This window comes from Garra rufa, chromosome 4 (assembly GCF_049309525.1).
Source record: "Garra rufa chromosome 4, GarRuf1.0, whole genome shotgun sequence".
Lineage (NCBI taxonomy): Eukaryota > Metazoa > Chordata > Actinopteri > Cypriniformes > Cyprinidae > Garra > Garra rufa.
The window spans coordinates 2,029,357-2,049,763 of NC_133364.1; the positions used below are offsets into that span (position 1 = coordinate 2,029,357).

The window sequence follows — 20,407 nt, forward strand, 5'->3', positions numbered from 1 at the left end:
AACAGAAAGAGAGACACAAAGCGAGCGTGTGCGCTGAAGACTCTCCATGCTGCTCCTCAACTTGACTGTTGCTGTTTTGCGTGATCTACTGTCATCATCATGCGTTCGGACTCGTGAAGTACTCGAGAAACATGAGTGAATATTCAAACCGGAGTCAGTCCGGCAGCGATTATGAATGGCATTATGAGTATTATGATGATGAGGAGCCTGTGTCCTTTGAGGGACTGAAAGCAAACCGATGTGAGTATCATTCACTGTTCACATCATTCAGACTCATCTGTGTGTGTTTGCTGGTGTTTGTGATCTAAATGCTGGTTTTGTTTCTTCAGACTCGATCGTGATTGGTTTCTGGGTCGGACTGGCCGTGTTCGTCATCTTTATGTTCTTCGTTTTGACGCTGCTGACAAAAACAGGAGCTCCGCATCCAGAGTGAGTCAAACACAACATTGTTAAATATATGGGGCATTTTAGCATTTTAGGATCTTGATGAGAAACAAGAGAGTTTATCTTGAGATCTCAGAGTTTTTGACTTCAACAACATTGTTCAGGTCTTTTCTGAAACTTTTAACATTAGATTTTCAACCCTCACAACACATTCACATCCGTTTTGAACTGGAAGAGATGCATAAAAATGTCTCAATGCATAGTGTTTACTAAGGGAACGAAACTTTGTAAATGCTTTAAGATCCTTAAAATACACATAATTTATTTTTATATTTAGTTTTAGTTATTTGAAACGTTCAGGTCTTTTTGACCCGTGTATGGAATGCCATTAGTGTCAAAAATATTGTTAAAATATGTATGAAGTTATATTAGTGTCAAAAACTTTTGTGAAATTATATATTTGGGCTTTTCCCTATATCTCACTCGTTTTTGGAACTGAATTTTGTTGATGAATATGTACATATGCGACCCTTTGTAGCAATAGCCAAAAATACATTGTATGGGTCAAAATTATAGTTTTTTCTTTTATGCCAAAAATCATTAGGATATTAAGATCCTGTTCCATGAAGATATTTTGTAAATTTCCTACCATAAATATATTAAAACTTAATTTTTTTCATTAGTAATATCCATTGCTAAGAACTTCATTTGGACAACTATAAAGGCGATTTTCTGTAAATTTAGATTTTTTTGCACAACGTATTCATGTCCATTTTGACCTGGAGGAGATGCATAAAAATGTCTCAAATGCATAGTTTTTACTAAGGGATCAAAACTTTGCAAATGCTTTAAGATTCTCAAAATACACATTTATTTTTTAGAATTTTTACAGTTATTTTTTTTATAAAAAATAATAATGTAAAATGCTCAGGTCATTTTGACCCGTGTATGGAATGCCATTAGTGTCAAAAATATTGTTAAAATATGTATGAAGTTATATTAGTGTCAAAAACTTTTGTGAAATTATATATTTGGTTTTTTTTCCCCATATCTCACACATTTTTTGGAACTGGATTTTGTTGATGAACATGAATATGTACATATGCAACCTTTTGTAGCAATAGCCAAAAATACATTGTATGGGTCAAAATTATCGTTTTTTCTTTTATGCCAAAAATCATTAAGATGTTAAGTAAAGATCATGTTCCATGAAGACATTTCGTAAATGTTCTACTATAAATATATTAAAACTTAATTTTTGATTAGTAAAATGCATTGCTAAGAACTTCATTTGGACAACTTTAAAGGTGATTTTCTCAATATTTAGATTTTTTTGGCACCCTCAGATTGCAGATTTCAAACCATACATCCAAAGGAACGCTTATTTATTCAGCTTTCAGATGATGTATAAATCTTAATTTTGTAAAACTGACCCTTATGACTGGTTTTGTGGTCCAGGGTCACATATATTAACAAACCATTGCAGCTTGAAAAATTGATCACTTTTCATGTGAAAGTAAAAGTTTATGCAAGAAGAAAATATATATTTTGTTGGAAAACTTTTCAGAGTAATATTTATTACTGAATTTTTCTTTTGTTTTGTTACAAATAAATATGTAGATTTCATAAATGTGGACCGATTTTGAGCAATTCAAAGAAATTAAATGAATTTCTGTTTATTCCAATGGGGTTAATGCTCTGATTATTTGTTACTATAAATTTCATAAAATGATATATTTAAACAAAATTTCTCATCAGTGTTGTTTGTTGTTGTTGTTGTTGTTGTTTTTTTTTTTTTTTGGTGTGGTTCATGGTAGGGATGGCGAAAACTAAAAAATTTCTTGACCGACCACCGAGCCTCTTTAGCCGGTTGAAACCGGTTAACCGATTAGTTTAAAATATGGTACGCTATTTGAAATAACAGCCATTTCCAGCCGCGCCTGCAATTTCGCAACTCTGTCGCATCTGACCGCGATCACACCAAACGCGTCTTTTAGTTCTAAAAACGCGAGGCGCACAGCACTGCACTTTTTTGGTGACTTTTAATAAAAGAGCGTGCTGCGTTTTTTTTATGTTGCTAAGCAACGACCAAAGCAGCTGTCCTGTCAGTCAAATCAAAGGATTATAGCGCGAGCGCTCTAAAATCTTAGTTTTATGCTGTTAAGTAAACTGTCATATTAGCAGAAACCCTAAATAATACAGCTCCGGGTTACCCACGATAGACACAAAAGGTTTCTCCTCTATTTCTTGCAGTCTCCGGACTTTTTAAGCAACCGTAAAATTCCGTCACCACAACAGAAGGCACCGCCTCTCTATTCATTCGATTGGACAATGGAAAAGAACGCGAATGTCGTTGGGCGTTTTTCCGCTCAGAGTTGATTTTTTTTTCAACTTCACGCGCTCAGAGCGCTCCTGCAAAAACGTGAGGCGCCTGGGACGCATAAGCAGCGCGTAGAACGCTCACTGCCAACAGAAAACCATTCAAAAGAGGCGCCTCCATCTGCAAAAACGCGTTCGGTGTGATCGCGGCCTCTCTCTGCCGCTCTGCCTCCTGCACACACACACACACACACACACACACACACACAGCCACTCACGTCACTTTTTAAAAATCCCCTACAGCGCGAAACATGAGTCCCGCAAACGCGGCGCCGAAGAGCTTGTTGTATGTAATCGTAGGACAAATGGCTCCTTAGTTTCAAATGGTTTGGGTACAAGGTGATCGCTTTGAAAATAAAGGCGTTTGTCTAGGTTAGAAGCTCATTTGAAACATTGCCACGGCTCATTTAAGAAAATGACAGCTCCGAAGAGACGCCGCTTTAGTTGAGGTAGTGCTAACCATATTAAAGAAAGATGATGATCATCATCACCTTATCGGTTACCACTGAAATGTAGATGTAATGTATTTCCAAATCTAAGCCCATCTTATGCGGAATGTTGCCTAATAGACTGCAACATGATAAAACCCATGGATAAAACAGGCACCTTCAGAATGCGTAAAAGACGCACCGGCACTTTTTTTTTTAACCGACTACCGACAACTTTGACCGGTTAACGTTGATACGGTCAACCACCGGTCAAACGGTCATCGGTTAACATCCCTAGTTCATGGTAACATTCAAACTTTTGACATTTTTTCACTTTAACTGATTAACGAGAAGGTTCTGGTCAGATGTAATATGGTTGAAAGTTCTGACTGTTTTTTAATATGATAATGTGAACATAGTGCACATTTTGAAGGCGTTATGAAATATTGAAGAGATCTCATCAGTCAGAGAGTGTCAGTCTTCAGGACTAAAAATATAATCCCACACAATACTGGAGCAGTTGTTATGCTGCACTCACAGACTGTCCATAAAACACACACACACACACACACACACACACACACACACGTGCTCAATAACACACTACATGCTGCTTTGTTCAGATTTGTTATTGAAGACTAAGGTTCACGTGTGTCTCCATAGAAACAAGGAGTCTGGTCTGGTCCACAACTGATTAGAGTGAGTCTGTAATCACATATTCAAATGAGCACAAACACTTCAGTTGCTGCATAAATTACAGCAAATCAGCCCTGATTTAATTACTTTTGAAAATGGGCTGTTCATTTAAATCATGAATAAGATACTTAAAAAAAAAAAGATTTATAAAGGAATAAATTAGGGCTGCTCGATTATGGCAAAAAGCATAATCACAATTATTTTGGTCAAATATATATATTAAAAAAGTAAAATATAAGAGAATGCATTATTTAATAGTCCTTGTTTGTCCTCAGGATGCCAGATCCCAGTCAGAAGCATCATGGTCTAGCCGACTGTGTGCTGGAGGTCAGCGACTCTCAGGCGTTTTCTCTCCCTCCGTTGCCGGACGAATCACGTTCCCTCTTTCATTTCTACATCCACGAAGAGGCCGTCAGAGACGCTGCGATTGGCCGGGGGAGGCGTTGTGGGCGGTCCTCCGGACTCCGACTCCAGTGGGCGGCAGAGGACGAGAGAGGAGACGAAGACGAGCACTTCCTGTCCGACTTCAACATTCCGAACTTCGTGAGCTCCGAGCAGAACTCTAGCGTCAGCAACGACGACTTCCTACTGTGTGAGCCGCCAATCATCACAGACGGCCAATCGGCTGCGCTGAAGAGCTTAGATCCCGCCCACTCGTCCTATGACGTCGTCAGACACAGTTTTTCACACGGACACTGATTGGTTTTTAATCAAAGCCACTGATTTTCAAGAAATGCAAATTAATGATAATCTGTTTTTGTTATTTAAATAAACTGTTGAATTATGCAGTTGATTACATTAGTATGATATCATTAGCATATGGTGATTTTATTTATTTCAGAACCGGTTTCATTGATTTGTTAGAGTATCTCTGTGTGTGTTATAGTATTATATTCAGAGTTCGGTGCAACTAGTTACTAAGTAATTATTTAATATAATTTTATTGCTTTTCCATTTATTTATTCAATTAATTTGTAATTTAATTACAGTTACTTCTTATGTAGTTGAACTTAATACTGTGTATATAACATTTATATACAATACAATGCATCAGAATTTAAAGTCTAACCTTAAAATGCATGTTTTTTTATGTGCCCTTCTCACTTTAAATATTTAAATACTGAGTTAATCAGAATATTGGTAATACTTTAGTGTCCATTTCTCACTATTAACTATTACTGGGATATTGGCTGTTTATTATTACTTAAAAAGCACATATTAATGTATTATTCTGCAAGACACTATTCTAAATCCTTAAACTTAACAACTAAAAGTATTAATAAGCAGCTGAATGGCTGAAGCATGCAAAGTAATATCACACAGCGCCTGAAATGAGTTCCCAGCTAGGTTAGCATTTGCACATGTGCTGCGTGATATTACTGCGCCTGCTTCGGCCATATTACGCAGCAAACTTCCTTGACTATTACGCCAGAATGAGAGTGTAGTTCCTAATCTTATCGGCCTAGAAAATTGCAGCTTTACATTTTCTGCCGGTCTTAGTACACGATATAACTACAGAAGAGTCAAGTTTTAAATAGGACAAATACCGAAACTCGTTGGTCATTTTTGAACGCGATGCTATCGGTCTCATAGGATTCAATGATCTATGCTAAGCTATGCTAAAAGTGATATCGCCAGAACAGGAGAACGACTGAATGGATTTCAAAACGGCAAAACTCAACTTATTAACTCGGGGGGAGTTGGAGAATGAGCCTATTTCCAAAAAAAGTGGAGTGTTCCTTTAAGTTACTTCCGTGTTGGTTTTAATAGACAGAGCGGGAGGTTGCCGCTCTTCTGATTGCTCCACTGTTTTGGAACTGACCTTGATGAGCGCCGCTGCATAGAGACAGAGCACCACGCATCATAATCTGAAGGCCACGCCCACCGGATGAGAAAACAAACCACAACACTCTCCATTGACTTTGTATTGTGGGAAGCTTCCTCCTTGTCAGACTTATAACAAAATAAGAACAATGTCTAAAAGCTGCTATGTGACAAGGTGTACAGTAAACAGGCGAAAAAGCACAGAACTACGTTTTTATCTGTTGACCTAAAAAAAACGAGTGTTTAAGAACACAAATGTAGAGCGCAACGTGTTTTATTACTCTGAGAGCTATGCCCGCTGGAGGGAAATTTAACGGCGACAGTAGACATTCATTATTTAACCATGTCAAAGGATTATTTGACCACCTTGAATGGAGAAGATATTTTGAGAAACTAAATTTTATTGGTTTATGTCTGTGCACCCTTTTCCTTACCTTCCTTTTGTGTCTGTGTCCTTAAAGTCCCCCTGAAATCAAAATGAAATTTTTCTGGCTTTTAGTATGAATATATTATCCTTAAGATTATCAATAAGCTAGCGTGCTTCAAAACAACGACAAAATTCGCGTTTACAAGATATGGGCATTCAAAACTTACAGTCTCGTCACTTCCGCCAATATGAATCAACGATTTTGATGATATCACCGTGCACTTCAGTTTCTCATCAAACGTTCTGTCCAATCAAATGCTCTCTAGAGTCCGTATTGTCCCGCCCCCTACACAGAGACGCAATACACGAGCAGATCATATGCGCTCATATGTGCAATCGGCATGTATGAAACTACACAGCCTCAGCATAATTATGAGTTTCATGTTGAATCTGTGGGGTAATTTATTAGTCTGTGGCTGTCATAAGCTACAAATGCGGCTTTACCAGCTTAACGGCTCTGGCCCGAAGAGATATAAATGAAACGCTATTGGCTATTCAAAATAAGTGGGCGGGGCTGGGCGATATGTTTTTGTTTCAGTTAAAAGCACGTCACCACATAGAATAACTCTGCGTGTTTCAAGGCACTTCAGTGGACCTTTAAACTTTCGTTTTTGGGTCGACGGTTCATGAAAACGTAGATGTGTGTTTTTTAGCTTGTTTACTGTACACCTTTTCACATAGCAGCTTTTAGACATTGTTCTGTTTTTTTTGTTATAAGTCAGAGATTACAAGGAGTCAGCATCCCACTGTACAAAGTCAATGGAGAGCGTTGGATTGCTCAAGTTTTTTATAAACGTAGCGCTCATGTGAACCTCGGACACAGCGGTCAAACATAGAAAAGCAATTGAAAAGTAGCACATTGGGATGAAAAAACGCATTAAGTTCAACCTTTGTAATATGGACGATATTCTAGACAGGACAACGAGTGTTTGGAAAGTCATTCTTTTTCCATTTTGCATGTGCATAAATCACTTACAGCGGTTTAATTGACCAAATTTGGTATTTTTTGCGCAAATTTTTAGTCATTGCTCACTAAAAGTGTGTATTTGAACTCTAAACCAAGCAAACTCTGCATTATAACATCATTATGTTGCTGACAGATGCTGTTCCTTCTGAGGAAAGATGACAGACGTCTTTCTCAGGAGAAGTGAACACCTCCATTAACGCCTCTAATGACCCCCAAATACATGGGCATCAGCGCAAAACATTCTGGGTAAGCGAACCGAAGAGCTTTCCAGAGCAAACGAGGGATTTATTGCGGCTCTCGCAGCTCTATAATGAAGCAGTATTGAACTTAATGACACAGGCGGCGAGGACACGTCACTTATACCGGAGGAAAGAGGGGAAAGGTTGTTTCCATGGAGATGAGAATAATGTGTTATAACAGAAAAGAACATTAATGTCGCTCTCGAACCCGGTTTAATGGGGACATTTGAGAGAAGTGTGTGTAAAAGAGCGGTGTTTTCCTCGTTGGTTCGAAAATCTTGCAGGTTAAGATTTAAGATTTCAGCTCAGAAAATCTTATGGAAGAAAAAAACAGCTCTGAATAACGAGTCGTGAAGCTCAGAGAAAGTTCATGATCACCACGCATTTATTAAACAATGAGCATCATCTTCAGAATGAAACACACGTCTACAGTGGACAGATAGTGTGTATTCGACATACTGTAGTGTGTTACTATGGAAACAGAGCGGGATGGATAGTGAAGGACTGCTAGATTCAAAGGTTACATCCCATAAACACACAAACACATTTACTTTAGAATGTTCTCTGAATGTTCAGAAACAGGCAGCTAGTAACATTTGTTCATAACTTTGAGAGAACATTATGCTAAACACTGTGTTTAGGCTAACGTTAGCTAGCTTGCAATACTTCTCTTCAAGGACATCTTAATGGTATTCTTGATAATCAGTAGCTTGCCCTCATAGTCGTGAACACATTTTTAAAATCTTGTAATATTTTAAAGCCTTTATTTATTTTTTAGCTCTACAGCTGTGCAATAAAATAAACTTCAAGGATTCACTTTTCATTCATAAAGACAACATGACTTTTCACAGGAAACAAGATGAAAATGACATGAAATTACCCAATATAACCAGAAGGTGGCAGCAGAGGATCAATCATTGGTTTGCCTCACTAGTTTTCCCAAGACGTGTAGCTTTTCGATTTATTATAAAATTACTAGTATAATAAATTGCAGTACTTTTACTGCACTGAAGTATATAGTATAGCAAGTGCAGAATGTCATTAAAATAAAATAAATATGCTCAGACACAAACCTATACGGGTGAATTATTTAAATACTTATATATAATTCACTACAATTTAATTGAGTTAAATATGAATGGTATAAGAATTAATGCACTCGATATGAATTTGAAATATTTGATATAATTTAATAACTACACCTGAACTGTAAAAGCTATAATAATATATAAAGCCTATATTTAACCAACACAAACTTGTTACAGCTGTAGTTTCGTTACTCTGAATTCTGTTTTTTTTTTACATCAGCTTGTCAGATGTTTTGTCCAGTTATTACTGTCAATCATAGCAATGACTCGCATATTTGGCCGATTAATTTGCATTTTTTTTAAATTGGTGTTTGTCGCTCTTGAATCGGTATACATGGACGTTTGATCCTCTTAGACAAACAAAACTTTTCTTTGATTGTGAATGGAGAGAAACAAGCAAAATACAGTCCTATTATCAATGTTGGGGAAAGTTACTTTTAAAAGTAATGCATTACAATATTGAGTTACTCCCTAAAAAAGTAACTAATTACATTACTTTTTTACTTTTTATGGAAAGTAATGTGTTACGTTACTTTTGCGTTACGTTTTAAATCTGAGCAGGGCTTGCTTGTTTGTTTTTAATAGAGAAAGTTCTATTTTTGTCAAATGTAAAAGCCTTTTTTTTTTACAGCAAAAGCCTCAGGCTTAGAGAAAAGTAAACTGACGTCTGTACAGTAGACCGCAGAAGAACAAATCAACTCTTGAGCAATAAAAAAAGGAAAACAAATGTTAGATTATCTTGAGTAATTTTTGCTTATTAGAATGGATGAATTGGATCATCGAAGGTCAGCAGCAAAGACATCGGATAATAAAATGGGATTAAATACATAAAGGATATTTGTATTATTTAATATTTAATTATTGCAGGTTTGCATTGAATTTCATTTTTTTATTCATTTTGCAGAATACTGTATCTGTTTTTTAGTGAGTGAGATGAATTAATGCATGTTCACATTTATTCTAGAACTAAAGTAACATCTTACTCACAATTTCTCTCAACATGGAGACAGGAGAGCTTTTAATCAATAAATGAGGGGAAAAGTAACTGGCGTTACTTATTTGAAAAAGTAACTCCGATATTTTCTTGTCAATTAAAAAGTACTGCGTTACTTTTGGACAAAGTGGAAATGGAAAAAGTAACTTGTAATGCGTTACCCCAAAACACTGAATATTACAGCACAGTACAGTTGCCCAGAAATGACAGCTGGCTTGTCTAAAACAAGGAAGTAATCCGTGCATATGGTCAAGTGACAAAAAACTCAAACTCAAACCTAAAATATCGAACAGAATACCGAACAGCTGTGATGCGGTTGTGTCGCCAGCAGGTGGAGCTCTCGCTTCTAAAGCTGCGGGTTCCAGTCTGCTAAACTAAAGCGTTTGATGTGAAGCCCAGAAACTCTGGAAACATCACTGAGCCAACACACAGCCAAGCATACAACCGCAGTTTTACAAGAAGCTAAATGAAGGGACTCTCTAGTGCTGCTCTCTCTGGACAGAGAACGTGTTTTCATCTGATTGCTTGGATTTGAACGCTTCAGTTGAACGAGAAAGCAGTCCAGTGTTTGTGTGTGCTGGTGCCCGTGGCACATGGAGACTCTGCCCTGCCATCTGGATCGCATTTCAGACAGCAGGAACCGAATATGTGCGGTTAAAGTGAGTCACGGCAGGCTACGAAAGTTACGAAACCTGAGAATGCTGAGCGCCACAATGCGGACTCAAACGCGCGGGAAACACAGCTGAGTCAAACCACGGAAACAAATTAGAACAGAATTTTCCTTTCTTGAGTGTGATTTATTGAAGAAAGGGTTAAACACATCAATTTTTTCAGCTCTACTGTAAATGAGACACAAAAGTGGCATCACAAACGGCAGCAGAAGTTAAAGATACAGTCGCCATAGCCGCAGCAAACATTTCTCCAGGGACCTAAATAGATAGAACTTTTGTTCAATTATTGCTGGGTTGCCAGGTTTTTACAGCAAAACATGCCCAATTACTACTAAAGACTAACCCAAAAATAGTCCAAACGCATCGCGTTCCGGGGGGTAAAATACAGCGGATAAAAAACATCCCATGGCAACAGTGTTAAAGTAACCCAATTCTGCGGGAAAACAGCGGACTTGGCAACACTGAGCTATTTGGTCTTTAATAGTGTTCTCAAAAGTCTAGCACAAAAATGGTGTATCTACAGCGTTAATGGAATGTTTTTTTTTTCCTGAAATGTTTTGGTTGGACATTAGTCTAATCTTTAAACGTTGCTACTTGATTCTGAGAACGTTCAAAAGTAACATTCCCATAATGTTTGCAGAACGATCAAATGGAATGTTTCCTAAATGTTTGCATGACCAAAACAGTTGAAACATTTAAAAACTGGACGTTTTGAATGTTCAGATAACATAAATAACGTTTTAATAAATTAATAAAGGCGTTGAGCAAAACATTCATAGAGCATTATTTTTTATTTTTGGGGACCGGGAATTCGGCACTTGTTATTTTATTTATTTATTTTGCAAGTTCCACTTGTTTTGCCTTATTAGGGATATTTAAACCTTCTTGTATTTAATAATTTTTTTTTATTTATTTCATTTAGTGTAATTATACAGGTTTCTTTTTTATTTTCTAGACTGTTGTACAGTGTATTTGTGTTCTCTAAACGTGCAAGCCACTTAGGTATACGTACACATGTGACTCCTCCCAAACGTAGTGACGTCAGGAAAGGGAAATTCGGCAGTCGAGGGGTTCACAGGTGGGTCAGTGAACGAACAGCCCCGAAACTTTTTTTTTTAACTTATTATCAGAAAATGTAGGTTTTAGAATAAATACGGGAATGGACTTTTATATTTACATATAGCGCTGGAATTTACAAATATAAATGCTAATTTACATCTGTTTTGCGGAAACACATTTATATGGCCTATTTGTGACCCTGGACCATAAAACCAGTCATAATGGTCAATTTATTTTAAATTGAGATTTATGCATCATCTGAAAGCTGACTAAATAAACTTCCAATTATGATTTGTTACACAACTATTTAAAAATCTGGAATCTGAGGGTGCAAACAATCAAAATATTGAGAAAATGGCCTTTGAAGTTGACTATATGAAGTTATAGCATATTACTAATCAAATATTAAGTTTTGATTTATTTACAGCAGGAAATGTACAAAATATCCTCAAGGAAACATGATCTTAATATCCTAATGTTTTTTGACATAAAAGAAAAAATTATCATTTTGACCCAATGTATTTTTGGCTATTGCTACAAATATTGTGGTCCAGGGTCACATTTACAGTATAAATAAATAAATAAATAAATAACAGCATATTAATGTAAAATGACCAAAATAATAAACACAAAGTCACAACCTAAATTACATTAAAAAATAAATCTATAAAATCTATAAAAATCTATATCAGAAAAATGATTTATACATCATCATTTATACAAAATCGCCTTTAAAGTTGTCTAAATGAAGTTCTTAGCAATGCATATATCATATGTGACCCTGGACCACAAAACCAGTCTTAAGTCGCTGGGGTATATTTGTAGCAATAGCCAAAAATACATTGTATGGGTCAAAATTAATGATTTTTTTTTTATGTCAAAAATCATTAGGAAATTAAGTAAAGATCATGTTCCATGAAGATTCCAGATTTTCAAATAGATGTATCTCGACCAAATATTGTCCTATCCTAACAAATCACACATCATTAGAAAGCTTATTTATTGAGCTTTCATATGATGTATATATCTCAGTTTTGTAAAATTTAACCTTATGACTGGTTTTGTGGTCCAGGGTCGCATATCTATTATTCTTGCTGTGTATGACAGTATGCTGCTAATTACTGACTCATTAATCTCTGCAAAACTACTTTCAGTCTATATGAGCAGACTGAGTTGCAAGTTTTGTTGCGAATACATTTGTTGAACAAACTTCCCCTTTAACACGTTCCTCTTGTAGGTGAAATGATGACCCAAAAACCTCCATAACTCCATTGAACATTAACCCGTCTGTCAGTCTATAAACACATCAAGTCAAATCATGTTCCCACAGACGCGTGTGAACGTTGCGAGAACGTTGCGTTCATTTGTTTCGTTGCTCATTAAAGCACTTTGACTCTGTGGTGTCGACGCCAAAGTCTAACTGTGGGTGTGGAGCCCTGGAAGCATTAATAATTCAGTGTGTGTGTGTGTGTGTGTGTGTGTGTGTGTGTGTGTGTGTGTGTGTGTGTGTGTGTGTGTGTGTGTGTGTGTGTGTGTGTCGTCAGACCGCAGCCGTTGCACAACAGTTGTCATACCTGTCGTGTTCTCTGGCCTCAGACTGATCCACCTGTTCCTCTAACAGCACGACAAATGGACTCAAATAGGTGAGATTATTAGCAAGCTCTCCTTTCTGAACATTTTAATGAGGTGAGATTTCTTTAAGATAGATGTTCCAATCTCTTCTATCCATAATGTTCTTCAGGATCAGCTGATCTCAAAGCAGTGAAGGCTCCTCTGAGCTGCTGGATCATGGTAAGCTGGCACGTTTCTCATTGTTTACACACTTGACTGGTCAGAATGGCTTTTGTAGAGTGTGAATTTGTCTGAACAGGTCTGTACTTGAGCATTAAAGGTGTGGGTGTGACGTTCAGGTAAATAATTAGCGCAGACGTTTGAGCTTTCTCTTTTTCTTTGACGCGAGAACTTCAGCAACGGTTCAATCTGATATGATTCATCTCTGGTGAGCAGGCACTTTCAGCTTTCTGTTTTTTTCTGTTTTTGTTTTAATAATGGATAATGAGGAGAATGGATGTAGCAAGGGTTTGGTCTAAATATCTGGGTTATTATCCGTAGGAAAAAATAAAAACATTTCCATTGGAACCGCAAGAGTTTCACTCACGTTTTTAGCTGAAGTTCTTTAGAAAACCACCCAGTGGTTGCAGGTAACAAAATTTATGTTTTTATTAACTTTGTTTTAACAGGTTTAAACAAACAAACAAAAAAAACAAACATTATTTGAATGTTTACTTTTAATATTCCACTCCAGTTTTCTTGCTCTGATTAGAACGTTATTTTAAGGTTACAGAAACTGCTTCTTAGCACCTTTATCATAAAAATTCTGAACATGCTATTCTAAGAATGTTTTCTCTCAACTTTATGAGAATGTATAAGGTTTTGAGAGCATTAGTTTAGGAACGTTTTGTCCTAACCTTTAAAAAAAAACATTTTGAGAATGTTCAAAAAGACCTATGAACGTTTTTGATGTTGTAGTAACTTTTAAAACTCTTTTGAACCCACTTGTACTAATGTATTATAATGAAACAGAGCTATATTCATGTATACTTAATAAGCGTACTGTAAAGTGAACAACAGCGGATGTGTGCTAAAGTATCATTGTTGTTGTGATCTGTATGTAAATTCGCTTTGGGAGCTTGGAAACCCGTCTGAGGGGGTTTGTGAATGTCCTCTTGTTCATTGTGTTGGATCGGGTTCATCTGATCCTCTGAAACCCAATCCAGCGCTGCCTCCCTCTCCACAGCCTCCGTCTCTCCGCGCGTCACCGCTGCGCGTCCTCGCGCGTCCTGCAGCTCACTAATAATTAACGATCGCCCGAAGCGGTCTTTAATGATCCCCGACTTTCATTGTGACGCTCGTCTGATCGCTTTCATCGATCTGGAGCTTCACTGAGCCGCAGGGCTGGATAATCTTACGAATCTCGCTGGCGGGACGAAAGACGCGCTTCTCTGGGTGTTTCGCTCGCCGCCGAACCGCACCGTGAGTTTCTCTTCATTAAGAGTTTCAGAGCTCTGATGCATTTCAGTGACTGTATGAGAATGACATTTGAGAACAACCCATGAATTCTTTAAAATCTTTTTCTTTTTCTTTGATATTCATGTTTTTTTGTCTCTCCGTTTATAATTGTTTCCAGTCCTATGACTGTGTTGAAATTCACTTCGCATCTTTTAATGTTCTCTCAAACTCAGACTCAGACTCAGGACGTCTACAATAAAGTATATTATTCGACAAAAAGTCATAAACTTATAATATGAATAATGCCTTTGGATGCCATTTTTCAAAATACTTTTTTTTTTTTTAAATAAGGTATAACCATATTAAGGTTCTCCTTTTAAAAAAAGTGATAGTGCACCAAAGAAATGAAACTTTCATTATCATTTACGTAGCTATTTTCATAATGTTGAGAGAAAATATTATGGAATAGCATTTTCAAAATTCCTATGACGTTATTTGTACTTGATGAAGGTTCTAAGACACATTTTCCATAACCTTTAAAACAAGTTAGAATCATTCTTAGAATTTTACAAATGGCCAAACCAAACATGAATGAGTTTTTTCCATCTGATACTCTGAATCAAGATACTCTGAAGCATGTTGGTGACCAGACAGTTGACGGTAGCCATTGACTGCCATAGTATTTTTACATACTATGGAAGTTAATGGCTACCGTCAGCTGTTTAGCAGAATTTTCATATTTAGGTAAACTAGTCTACAATGATTTCTGGTATCCATATCAATACCAGAAACTATGTTTAGCATGGTCATATTGAGGACAGGGTCTGTTTATGTATTATTGTGGCTGATTAAATGGCATATGTGATCCTGGACCACAAAACCAGCCATAAGGGTAAATACATCATCTCAAATCTGAATAAATAAGCCTTCCATTGATGTATGGTTTGTTAGGATAGAACAATATTTGCCTGAGATACAGCTATTTGAAAATCTGGAATCTGAGTGTGCAAAAAAATTGAAATATTGAGAAAATTGCCTTTAAAGTTGTCCAAATTAAATTCTTAGCAATGCATATTACTAATCAAAAATTAAGTTTTGACATTTTTACGGTAGGAAATTTGCTAAATATCTTCAAGGAACATGATCTTTACTTAATATCTTAATGATACTGTATTTTTGCTACTTAAGACTGGTTTTGTGTTCCAGGGTCACATATGGCGGATTTGAGATCATTAGCAAGTGTATTAATGGGTTTTTCATGTGGAAATGCTTCTGTGTTGCATTTCTGAACACATTTTTTCATTGCAAACTATATGATAACCATAATATGAGTGAAAAGTTGAATTGAAAAGTGAGTTGAGAATGTCTTTGTGTTTGGTTTGTTTGTCTGTTGCTTTAATGAGAGCAGGACTTGCATAGTCTGCGTCAGTCATTTACATACATCTGTAGTCAGTGACCTCCAGAATATTAGACATTTATTGTCCATTTTGCACCACAATCTTCCTTTGTTTGACATTTTTCAAATTTTATAGCTTACTTGGATATTTGAAGTTAGTAGCAATTGACCAATGATGTGAGAATCGTTTCTCTCATCATTGGTCAGTTGCTACTAACTTCAAACTTTTCGAATCAACTAAACCAATTGATTCACAAAATGATTCACTGTTTCAAAGCACTTAAAACACCATGCAACAAAAACTGAGTAAGCTTTCACGATTCCATTGCAAATGTTTAATTGAAAGTATAATATATTGAATCAAATAACAAAACTCATTTACTAAAATGACATGACTTTGGCAGTTTAATACATGCCACGAATAAATGATTCGAAACAAATGATTCACAAAGGTTTCAAAGCTTCATGATTCAGTGTTTTAAAAGCACCAGTCACTACAGTCAGTGTTGGGTAAGTTACTCACAAAAAGTAATTTATTAGATTACTGTACTGATTACTTGCTCTAAATGTATTGCATCACTTATGACTCATTTGTTTCTTTGAGTTATACATAATCTAGAAGTTTAGTAAATAAGCTTTCCATTGATGTATGGTTTGTAAATTTGGCCGAGATACAACTATTTGAAAATCTGCAATCTGAGGGTGCAAAAAATTAAAATATTGAGAAAATCGCCTTTTAAGTTGTCCAAATGAAGTTCTTAGCAATGCATACTACTAATCAAAAATTACCTTTTGATATATTTACGGTAGGAAATTTACAAAATGTCTTCATGGAACATGATCTTTAATTAAGTTCCTAATGATTTTTGGCATTAAAAAAATGGATAATTTTGACCGATACAATGTATTTTTGTCTATATTATTTAAATATACCCGTGATACTTAAGACTTAAGGTTTTGTGCTCCAGTGTCACATGTAAGGATAGACATTTGCTCTTTTAATGCTTTCACATAAATAATATCAAATTGCATAAATTATTCTTAATTTAATAATTTATTGTTTCATTATTAAAGAGCAATAATGATTTAGTCATGATATTGGAGCTTCGTTCTCTAATGAGTTTCATTTGAGTAAATGTATAAAAAACAATAAATAAACATAAATGCTGTGTCAGATGCAGCTTCCGTTTCACATTTGCAGTGTAACGATAACAATGTAACAATCTATATTATTGTGACCAGTGTTGCAGAAAGCAATGCATTACAATATTGTGTTACTCCCTAAAAAAGTAACTAATTACGTTACTTAGTTACTTTTTTATGAAAAGTAATACGTTACATTACTTTTGTGTTACTTTTTGCATTACTTTTTAAATCTGGGCAGGGCTTGCTGGTTTGTTTTTAATATAAAAAGTTAGATTTTTAGCAAATGTAAAAGCCCTTTCACACCAAAAAGTGAAATAAATAAGCCTAAGCCTGAAGGAAAAGTAAATTCAACTCTCTTCAGCAATGAGAAAAATGAAGTACAAATGTTAGTTAATCTAAAGTAAATTTTGCTTATTAGTATGGTTGAATTAGATCAACACAGGTCAGCAGAAAAGACATTGGTTAATAAAATGGGATTAAATACATTATGGCCCGGTTTCACAGACAGGGCTTAGACTAAACCAGGATTAGGCCATAGTTCAATCAGGACATTTAAGTCATTTTTATAAACATTCTTAGAAAAAAACATTACTGGTGTGCATCTTGAGACAAAACAAAGGCACTGATATATTTTAAGATCAATCAGTGCAATTTTGTTTCAGTTGAAACAGCTCAGACTTACATTTTAGTCTAGGGCTAGGCTTAAACCTTGTCTGTGAAACCGGGGGTAAGTAAACAAAAAGTAACTGCCATTACTTTTTTGAAAAAGTAACTCAAGATAATTTTCTTGTAAATGAAAAAGTATTGCGTTACTTTACTAGTTACTCGAAAAAAGTAATCTGATTACGTAACTCGATAATCTGTAATCTGATTCAAGTAACTGGATAAATGTAAGTATTTGACATAAAAACAACACAGATGCACACAGATGCACTTTTTTGTCTTGTTTCCAGCCCAAATATCTAAAAAATTTTATAAATCTAGAAGGATTAAAAATTTAAGTAAAAATTATTTTCTTGTTTTCAGAAAAAAAAAAACAGGTAAAAATTAAGTGAGTTTTTGCTTAGAACAAGCAAAATAATCTGTCAGTGGGGTAAGCAAAAAAATCGTATTTCAAACAGAAAACAAGATTATTTTTCCCATTGGCAGATTATTTTGCTTGTTTCATGCAAAAATGCACTTAATTTTGACTTGTTTTTTTTTTAGTTTTTTTAAAAACAAGACAATAATTTTGGCTCATCTAGAAAATCCTTCTTGATGTAAGAATTTTTAGACATTTTGGCTGGAAACAAGACAAAAAAATCTAAGTAAGAAAAGCATTTTTTTGCAGTGTGCATTAAAAACCAGTCAAAATTAAGTGCATTTTGCTTGAAATAAGCAAAATAATCTGCCAATGGGGTAAGCAAAAAATTCTTATTCCAAAGAGAAAACAAGATTATTTTTCTTACCCCACTGGCAGATTATTTTGCTTGTTTCAAGCAAAAATGCACTTAATTTTGACCATTTTTACTCATCTAGAAAATCCTTCTTGATTTAGGAATTTTTAGATATTCTGGTTGGAAACGAGACAAAAAATCTAAGTAAGAAAAGCATTTTTTGCAGTGTGCATAAAAAAATGCACCTGTAAATTAATTCCTGGGGGGGCAAATATTGCCTAATTTGTGAGAGATGTGTTACAGATCAAACTGTCACGTGTTTGTGTGTTTGTAGGCTGAGAGTCCACAGCAGCGCAGCCCAGGGGTGTTGAGTCGCATCGGGAGCTGGCTGTCGTGGGGTTGGGGCAGTCCGGAGTCGAGCGGAGATGATCCCACCTCCCAAACACAGCAAGAGGAGGCGTCTGACGAGGACCACCACGAAACCGACCAACCTGCTGGAGCAGATGAGACAGACACTCCTGCACTAGGTGAGAGCGTTCCAGCACAGACAAGCCCATCCCTCAGCCGGAATGCCAAACATCTGACACCCGGCCGTGGAGGGGGGGACGGGACGGGAGAGAGGTCAAAAGGTCACGCCAAGCGGCAAGTCGAGCGAACCGCTGAAACCTGCAGAAAAGACAGACGCAGCCGGTCGTTCGAGAGGAGAAAGGCACCTGAACTCTATGACCAAATGGGCCGGAGGAGATCAGGCAAAAGGAGGCGGAGCTCTCACGGAGATGGGGGCGGGGCTCAAGCTAAATCCCCAACCAATCCCCAGCCGGAAAGCCCTGCAACAACCAGTTTGACGAGCGGCCCGCGGAAGACACGAGCTGACTCAGCTTTTGAGGAGGCGGCAAACAGCTTTCCAGAAGCCTCCGGAGCACAAGCGCCAAACTCAGGTAGCCGTGAGGATGTCGTCCGGGCGGAATGGGTGGAAACGCGTCTGAGCGAGGACACTGATTCCCCGAGCTCGCCGGAATCCCTCGTCCATGCGGCGCTGTTTTATTCCAGAATGGACGATGAACGGGTGGTGAGGCTGACGGAGAGCGCCGAATCCAAACGCAGGAGTCTCAAAGTGTCCCACAGCGAGGTGGTTTTCGCTAAAAAGGTGTTGGTCACCCAGGAGGAGCAAAACGAAGATGAAAATGAGGCTTTTAAAGACGCCAAGGAGAGCAAACGGCCGAGGTCTGATGAAAGAGCGAGGTAAATTGACCTGTTTAACCTGTTTATACCTGTGCTTACAGGAATAACAGACAAGATTCTTGGATTTGATTTGATCTGCGAGCCTTTAAAAGCAAAAGCCTCTGTTTGAGCTTGAATGTTCTTCATCTGAACGTGGGAAATCCGTCTTAAAATGTTGAAGATTATCAGAACAAAACATCACGCGTCACATTGTGAAATACGTTCTCTTACTAGGTCATTATCAGGGTAGTTGTCATTCCTTTGGGCTGTAAAGTCATACATAAAAAAAAAACTGTTGGTTAATGCTTCTGACCTGGTTCCAGCAGCTCCCTGCATTGAAAAGAGACATTTTCATAACAATTAAAAGTGTTTACATAGCTAAATGCCAGTTTTTCTAGATTTCAGCCTTGCATTTTTTACTGTGTGCTCCAGCTCTTAAAGGAGTAGTTCAGCTAAGCATTCTTTTCCATGATCAGTGATATTTAATGCATAGTTCCTGCAGGTCTTAAAAAGTCTTAACTTGCCTTAATCAAGGCTTCGAAAGTTCTTAAATCAGTGCAGAAAGTCATGGCATTAAATGTATTTTTGTCTTGTTTTACAGTTCAAATATCTAACACATTTAAATTATATGTGATCCTTGAGCACAAAACCAGTCTTAAGTAGCAATAGCCAAAAATACATTGCATGGGTCAAAATGATCTATTTCCCTTTTATGCCAAAAATAATTAGAATATTAAGTAAAAAATCATGTTTCATGAAGATATTTTGTAAATTTCCAACCGTAAATATATCAAAACATCATTTTTGATTAGTAAGATGCATTGCTAAAAATTTCATTTGGACAACTTTAAAGGGGATTTTCCCAATATTTTGATTTTTAGGCACCCTCAGATTCTAGATTTTCAAATAGTTGTATTTTAGCCAAATCAACTAACAAACAATCAATGGAAAGCTTATTTACTTATTTATTTATTTTTTTTAAATAAATGTTTTTGTGTGCAGATATTTGTCCTTTACCATAAATTCACTCCATTTTGATAGATTTCTCAAAATAAATAAATAAACCGACAAGACTTGTTTTAAAAAATGTTAGACATTTGCAC

General features: G+C 36.5%; 3 protein-coding genes across 3 annotated transcripts in view; all 3 read left to right on the forward strand.

Annotated features, from left to right (window-relative positions):
- The window catches only part of LOC141333413 (uncharacterized), a 19,826-nt gene extending 19,761 nt beyond the window's left edge, over positions 1 to 65 (forward strand). The window contains exon 16 of the mRNA XM_073838406.1: positions 6 to 65. Within this exon, the coding sequence (XP_073694507.1) occupies positions 6 to 65 (60 nt within the window). The remainder of the gene's footprint in view (positions 1 to 5) is intronic.
- Positions 40 to 4,788, forward strand: mrap2b (melanocortin 2 receptor accessory protein 2b). Its single transcript, XM_073839311.1, has 3 exons — positions 40 to 240; positions 330 to 429; positions 4,163 to 4,788. Exons 1-3 carry the CDS (start codon positions 132 to 134, stop codon positions 4,584 to 4,586), a joined length of 633 nt encoding a protein of 210 aa, XP_073695412.1. The 5' UTR covers positions 40 to 131; the 3' UTR covers positions 4,587 to 4,788.
- Positions 4,789 to 10,019: 5,231 nt separating this feature from the next.
- The window catches only part of crybg1b (crystallin beta-gamma domain containing 1b), a 45,410-nt gene continuing 35,022 nt past the window's right edge, over positions 10,020 to 20,407 (forward strand). The window contains exons 1-2 of the mRNA XM_073838407.1: positions 10,020 to 10,085; positions 18,418 to 19,325. Of these exons, the coding sequence (XP_073694508.1) occupies positions 10,020 to 10,085; positions 18,418 to 19,325 (974 nt within the window). The remainder of the gene's footprint in view (positions 10,086 to 18,417; positions 19,326 to 20,407) is intronic.

What these genes read in the sequence shown, in the direction of transcription:
- mrap2b (XM_073839311.1), top strand. Translation starts at nt 132, where the DNA reads ATGAGTGAATATTCAAACCGGAGTCAGTCCGGCAGCGATTATGAATGG. An exon ending in GGGACTGAAAGCAAACCGAT is followed by an intron (nt 241 to 329) that starts GTGAGTATCATT and finishes TTGTTTCTTCAG; the next exon opens with ACTCGATCGTGATTGGTTTC. An exon ending in ACAGGAGCTCCGCATCCAGA is followed by an intron (nt 430 to 4,162) that starts GTGAGTCAAACA and finishes GTTTGTCCTCAG; the next exon opens with GATGCCAGATCCCAGTCAGA.